The 7,220-nt window shown below is 52.7% G+C and overlaps 1 protein-coding gene across 7 annotated transcripts; it reads right to left on the minus strand.

Annotated features, from left to right (window-relative positions):
- Window positions 1–280: 280 nt before the first annotated feature.
- KCNA2 (potassium voltage-gated channel subfamily A member 2) lies at window positions 281–7,045 on the minus strand. Of its 7 annotated transcripts, none has more exons than XM_015650789.2 (4): window positions 6,943–7,043; window positions 5,815–6,059; window positions 4,622–5,009; window positions 281–3,975 (listed from the first exon to the last, which is right to left on the minus strand). In XM_015650789.2, the coding sequence occupies exon 4, from the start codon at window positions 3,770–3,772 to the stop codon at window positions 2,273–2,275; it is 1,500 nt and encodes a 499-aa protein (XP_015506275.1). In that variant the 5' UTR covers window positions 3,773–3,975; window positions 4,622–5,009; window positions 5,815–6,059; window positions 6,943–7,043; the 3' UTR covers window positions 281–2,272. The 7 variants fall into 7 exon arrangements, with proteins under 7 accessions (XP_015506275.1, XP_015506274.1, XP_015506272.1 ...); XM_015650788.2 differs by having other exon boundaries at window positions 281–3,978; XM_015650786.2 differs by having other exon boundaries at window positions 281–5,009.
- Window positions 7,046–7,220: the final 175 nt, after the last annotated feature.

Genomic DNA, 7,220 nt, shown 5'->3' on the forward strand with positions numbered 1-7,220 from the left:
ACAGACTGGGGACCCCAGCACTTGGAAGCTGCTGGTCCTCTGCCCCACGCAGAAACAGGGACTGCCACGCACAAACCATGGATACTTGGAATTAATTATAGCCAGGCCTCAATCAATCAATCAATCAATCAATCAAACAAAACTGAGGAGTGATTCCACTTGGCCAGGTGGAGCTCCATCAGCACAAGATGGATCCTGGTCTGGAGCAGCATTTGGAGCCATTGCTGTAGATACTTTAGCACCGGTTGGATTATTGTCAGGAGCAGGGGTTTCCTCTCTGAGGAAGGAAGGGTCTGGCTCACCCCTCCCCAAGCTCCTTGTGCTCACCCTTCATGCAGAGTTTCAGGGCTGATCGTGCCCCAGTTCAACCCCAATTCACCCCGACTGAACCCTGTTCCACAGCCCAGGGAGGCTTTGCTCAACTGTGACCTTGGCAGAGATTTTCCCCCATCTCCCCTGACCTGGAAGAGGAGCAGGGCACCTCTCCCTGAGGATTGTCAGCAACAGGGAAAAAAGCAAGCAAACCCACACAGGGATGGAGAAAGCAGGTGAGACTCCCCATGCATCAACAGCTCTCACCCATCCCCAAATAACACTGGGCATGAAGAAAGAGAGCCTCAGGCTCTCTGCACCTTGACCCACTGCTCTTGAACACCCTGGAGGAAGGCAAAGCAAAGGCTCAGAGGAGCCAGCTCAGATCCAGGCCACCTCAGCATGTGCCCTCTCCATCAAAAAGGAATAAAGCCCCAGCCCTGAGAGGGTTGAAAAGGAGCTTTCAAGCCCAAAATGCACCCTGCCCTGGTGACCCCGTGGGCTCCAGGGGCAGGCCACCCTGCTCCAGCTCATGTCCCACCATCCCAGCAGCCCTGAGCCGGGAAGTCCTCGATGCCCCAAGCACTCTGTTTGCTGAGGATTCGGCCCTGTAGTCGCTCTCTAAATATCTATACACACACACACACGGGAATTCTACGGGAACGGCTGAAAACTGCTGATCAAACAAGTCAGGAGAGCTGGAACCTGCTATTCCACCTGCTCCTCGTGCCCTCTCCGATCCGTCGTGGTTTCTGCTCCTGACACCACGATTAATGACTAATTACTCGCCCCATAATGAGCGCAGGTGTTTAACTTTCAGCTCACCTTCCCTGGCTTGCATTCGTCAGCTCTTGTGTCTGGATGCTCGGACACTCAGGCTTTGCCTTGTTATCTCTCAGGCTTTGCACTGATATCTATCCAACTGTTGTCAGCACACACCTTCCCCATCTGGTTTTTAACTATAATGGAGATTTTTTTTTTAAACTCCCATGAATCTCCTTCGAGCCACCAGAGAATCTATAAACACTATAAACATGAATACTGTATAGTCTACTAAGAAAATATATATTTGTGTGTGTATTAAATATTCAGATTCATGCAACAAATATCCATGCAGCTGTACTGTATTACTGGTTAAATTTCACTGCAGTATAAATATATTATAGGCCACAGCATAGTTGCTCCAGTTTTATATATAGATATAAAAAAAGATGCTTTTTCCAACTCATTTTCAATGTGTCAGTGGAGGTGTCTTTGGTGATCCTGGAAATATTGATGATGGAAGTGTCATCTAAATAAATAAATAAATTCCAAGCTCTTGATTTATTTACTCGTCCCTCCCGATGCCTCGCATAGAAAATTTAAGACTTAATAAATAATGTGCTGTCACACTAATTATCCCTCCCCTGGGCCTCACACTGGCACACTGCAGTGGCTGAAACTATTGCAGCATGCAGCATTCTCAGTTATGAAACACGAGCCGGGCGCCGCGTTCGCCCTCAGCTTTCCCGGGGCAGGAACCCGAGCCCTCCAGCAATCCCCACGCCTGCAGCAGCCCTCCAGGAAGTTCTGCCTGACCTTTCCCAGCTGTTCCCTGTGCCTGGGAGCTGGCTGTCACCCAGGACAGGGACCAGGATTTGTGGTCCCGGGGGTGGCCCGGACCTGCCCCTTGCGTCCCCATCCCGCTGCTCCAAGTGCCCGTCCCCTCTGTATCTTTGGAAACCCACGAGCCTGGGATGGGAGAAGGGCGACAAAATGGTTTGGATTTGTTGTGGTTTTTTTGCACGGACGCTTATTCGGTGCGGAAATCAAAGGTTAAAAGTCACTTACACAGCTATTGCTTTCCATGCAGAACCAAATATACACCGTAGAAAATACTGTATTAACTACAATGCAGAGCAGCACTCAATATCTGCAATTGTTCCACTTCAGCTTTAAATACGGGACTAGATTTTAGCAACTAGACATCGGTTAGCATTTTGGTGATATTCACATAGTTTGTGTTAGCTAGGGTGCAATTGGCTGTCTTCAAGTTCTCCTCCCTAAAATCCTCATTGCTATTGTTCACACCTTCCTGAATCTCCATATAATCAGACTTACTAATGGTAGAGGCACTTCTGCTTTTCTTTAGGTCAGGGGAAGAGGGGATCTTTGGGCAGCTGGTTACTTGCAAATATTGAGCCTGCTCCTCTCCCTCGGTCTCCCGGTGGTAGAAGTAATTGAAGTTAGACACTATGACGGGCACAGGTAAGGCAATCGTTAGTACGCCAGCGATGGCACACAGGGAACCCACGATTTTCCCCCCGATGGTCGTGGGGACCATGTCTCCGTAGCCAACAGTCGTCATGGAAACCACAGCCCACCAGAAGGCATCGGGGATGCTCGGGAACTGGGACTCGCTCTCGTCGGCCTCGGCAAAGTAGACGGCGCTGGAGAAGAGGATGACGCCGATGAAGAGGAAAAATATCAAGAGGCCCAGCTCCCGCATGCTGGCCTTGAGAGTCTGTCCCAGGATCTGCAGCCCCTTGGAGTGCCGGGAGAGCTTGAAGATCCTGAAGACCCGCACCAAGCGGATGACTCGAAGGATGGCCAAGGACATGGCTTGCTGGCCCTGCTGACCATCCTCTGGCTTCTCAGCCAGCTCCGTCCCTAAGGTGATGAAATAGGGAATGATGGCTACGATGTCTATAATGTTCATGATGTTGGTAAAAAAACCAGCCTTGCTGGGGCAGGCGAAAAACCTCACCAAGAACTCGAAGGAGAACCAGATGATGCAAAGTGTCTCCACGATGAAGAAGGGGTCTGTGAAAGAAGTGGACTGCTGGTACCCCATGCTGCTGTTGGAGTAGGGGGGATGGCTCAGCCCGCTGCCGTGCATGTCTTCGTTCTCATCCCGAAATATGGGCAAAGTTTCCAGGCAAAAGCTGACGATGGAGATTAAAATCACCATGACAGAGACAATAGCTATAATCCTGGCAGGGCCTGAGCTCTCAGGGTACTCGAAGAGCAACCACACTTGTCTCTGAAACTCGTTCTCAGGCAGCGGCCTCTCCTCTTCCTTGATGTAGCCTTCATCCTCCCGAAACATCTCCATGGCTTCTTCCCCCAGTTCATAGAAGCGGATCTCTTCGGAGAAGATGTCTAAGGGCACGTTAACCGGCCGCCGCAACCTCCCCCCGGACTGGTAATAATACAAAATCGCATCGAAGCTGGGTCTGTTCCGGTCAAAGAAATACTCGTTCCGGAGAGGGTCGAAATACCTCATCCTCTTTTTAGGATCCCCTAGCAAGGTCTCTGGAAACTGGGCAAGTGTCTTGAGCTGCGTCTCGAAGCGCAGCCCCGAGATGTTGATGACCACCCTCTCACAGCACTCATGGTCGGTCTCAGGGTTGTACGTGTCCTGCGGGTGACCGGGAAGAGCTGCAGCTTCATCTGCAGGATCTCCAGTAGCAACTGTCATATTGGGCTTTAAAAGAAATCCTTATGCTAAACTCTTCCCAGTGCCCAGTGGTGGGATCGGGTTCGGGGCAGGGCTACTATCCTGCAGAAGGACAGGTACGTAGGTTTGGTAGAGTCTCATGAAAAGGCGAAGGGATGAGATAAAAAAAGAGGAAAAAAAAAGGAAAAAAAAAAAATAAAGAAGAAGAAGAAAGAAAATCGCCCCTGCTGAGAAAGAGAGAGATGGAATAAAGTTGGGGGGAGGAGAGCAGATCCCTTCTCTAGCACGTCTATCCCCTTCCTGGAGGGGTTAATTTGCCTTCCTTGGGATAGAGTTCAACAACTCCCATCTAAACCCATTAGGTGAAACACCGAAAACACCTGAGGAACCAGCACCTGTTCAAAACCAGCGTGGAAAAACTGGCGCTGCTAAACCAGGGCTTATTTTTTGGCTAAAAATAAGAATTCCAGTTAAAAGAAAAAATAAAGAGTGGGGAGGGAAGAGAAAGGAAGGAAGAAAAATAACCCCATCCAGCCCTGAAGTGGCGAGAGGACCCCGCGGGGTGCTGGTCTCAGCTCATTTCCAGGCATGCAGCTAAGGGTTAATTAACATTTAACCTTACGATCTCAGGCAATCTACCCTCCAGGAAAGCTCCAGCTCCGCTTTTAAGTTTAACACCTTCCCAATCCTCTTTCCCTGGTGACATGCTGCCCTCCCTGCCTGCAGCCAGGCTCTGCGGCTGCCGGAATGTGGAGCCGGCGGTTCCAGCTGCCCCGCGGACCACCGCAGTCCCCCTCCTCGACCGCTGGGGTCCCGGCTCCTGTCATTCTCTGCAAACCACCATGGCACACAGAAAACAAATCACATTACCTGGAGAAGCCAAATCTTAGTGTCTCTTAGTAACACCGATTATCTGACCCTGGGGAAATCCTAGAGAGAAATACAGGCTTCCAAGATCCCCATAATTTCCTCTCTCTTCAAAGTTAAAAATAATGGTGAGTCATCGTAGAAAAAGGAGAAGGGACATAAGAGGGGTTAGATTTCCAGATGGTGGAAGTCAGGTCTTGTAATGGTTTGGACTGGAGAGAGAGAGAAAGAGAGACAGAGAGACAGAGAGACAGAGTCTTCCCGGGAGCTGTTGCAGATATGCACTTCAGGGCAGATGAGCGTCTGTCTGATGCCTTCGGTACGACGGTGAAAAGCTGCTAAGCTCAGCAAAACCCGATGTCCCCAGTGTCCTCGGGAGGTGTGGCATCGCCTGGAAAAAACACCGAGAAGGTAGCAAGCCGTGGGGGCTCGCAAGGAGCATCCGCAAAGCCCCGGCTGCTCCGGGCGCCCGCTTTCCCCGGCCGCCCGCCCGAGCCGCACTGCAACACGAGCGAGAGAGAGCAGGGCGAGAGCGCCAGCGCCGAGGCGGAAAAAACCCGAGCCCCGTGTCCCTGCGCTCTGCTCAGCCCAGCGGGGCCGGCTGCCCGCCGAGCCCGTGCCAGGCGGAGGAGCGGGGGGGGAACGACGCAGCCCCCCCGGCAGCCGAGGCTCCGCAAAGCCACCGAGGGTTCCCAGCCCCGCCAGCACCCGGCAGTCGGTGTCACCCACCGGGCACGGCACCCACGGCCATCGCCGCGCCTTCCCCGGTGACTCAGGAGGCTCCGGCTTCACCCAGCAGAGCGAACCCCCCGCCGGTCCCTGGCTGTGCCCCCGCCAGGGCCACCAGCCCCCCGCTGATGGCTCCGAGCCCCGGCCTCGGGACCCACGCGACCTGCACCCACCCTCCCCATCCTCCCGAGAGCCAACCCCCCGGCCGACCCACCCCCGTGGGAATTCGACTCCGTTGGGTGAAATTTCTCGTGGGGATGTTGAGGCTCATGTCCCCGGTGGGTGCCGGGTCCTCAGCATCCCTGCTCCCGACGAGCGCTCCCTTGGATCATCCTGCATTGCCTCGCACCATGGAGATGCTCAGCCCGGAGAGGGCCAACCAACCTCTCATTTTTTTGCTTTTGCTTTTTTTGTTGTTGTTTTTTGGGTTTTTTTCCCCTCCCAAATGAAATAAAAACCCCTCTAACCTCCCTTCTTCAGCTCCAACTCGACTTGTCTACTTTGAGCCAGGATTACAGAACCGGGTAGGGGAGGCAGGTGGAAAATAACCCCGCAGTCCCAATCTCCTCGGCAAAGATTTCAGCCATCTCCAGGCCATTTACGCCTGTTGGTTCCTCTCTTCATTCCCCGAGGTGCAGATATTGCCGCAGATCCCTCTTTTCTTGGAAATTTCCCTTTTCCGTGCAACCCTCCTCTCCCTTCTCCTTATGCACTAGAAAAAATAGTACAACCCTGACGAGGCTTGCAGCATTCAACCGCTTCTCTTAACCCTTTTCTGCCAGGCCCAGAGGAGAGGAGGTCGCATTTGTCCCAGTTTTTATCCTTTTCCTGCATTTTCTCCCCACCACTCGCTCCCCAGCGACTCACCGAGGAGTTCAGCTGGATTTGACCTTCCCTGGCTCCTCCGAGCATCACGCCAGAACACCACAAACACCATCTTCCTGCTGCTGCAGGAAAGATCTGGCAGCCACAAACCCCCATCTCACCAAAGATCAACCAACCTTCAATGTTTTTTGAATTTTTTTATAAACACGCCGTTTTCCTCCTGCCCATAAACTCTCTCCTCCCCTTTCTCCCTTCCCCAAACACCCCAGATTTTTTTTAACAGCCCAGAAATTTACTTTGTTTTTATTTAACATGTTGATTTTTATTTGGCATGGGCTCTGGGCTTCTTCCCCCGACTCCAAACCCAAGCGCTGATGCTCCGTGCTTGGAGGAGAGGGTTACGGCATCATCTCAGTTGACATCACCCATCCCAGCACTCAGCTTCTCCTAATTTCTCCCCAAGCTTGCTTTTCCTGGCAAACAACCTCCGCCCCCCTTCAAGCATTTTTAGGGTTAATTCATGCAAATTTGGGGGCTGAAGAAGGGGATGGAGGAGGTGAGGAATTGCCCAAAGCCCCTCAGTTTGTTCTGTGCCCGCACTGAGCACTGCAGGCGGGAGTCACAGGATTTGGGGTCGTGTTTGCGACTAAAGCACGACTCCCTCGCTTTGCACCGCTCCTGGCCAGGCTGTGTTTGAGCAGGGGAGCAGCGGGAAGAGGGGGAAGGATGCAGGGATGGGGTGGGGGGGAGAGAAAAAGGCACCAACTTACACTTGGCTCTGCAGTCAGGCATGCGGAGAATGCACAAGCAGCTGCTCTGCTCCCGCCGCTGCCGGCACCTCTCACCTAGAGCCCCCCAAAAACTCGTACCCCGGAGTCAACCTCCGAAGGCAGCTCAGCTTCTCCATGAATATTCATAAGATTAATATGAGCGTCTTCCCCCCCTCTCCCCCCCCCCGCACCCCTCCCCTAACATCAATTTGTCTAAAATGTCTCAGATTCAACTTCCCTTCCCCTTCCTTCCCTCGGACATCCCTCCCCCCTCCACC

The sequence above is a fragment of the Parus major genome, chromosome 26, assembly GCF_001522545.3.
Source record: "Parus major isolate Abel chromosome 26, Parus_major1.1, whole genome shotgun sequence".
NCBI classification, from domain to species: domain Eukaryota; kingdom Metazoa; phylum Chordata; class Aves; order Passeriformes; family Paridae; genus Parus; species Parus major.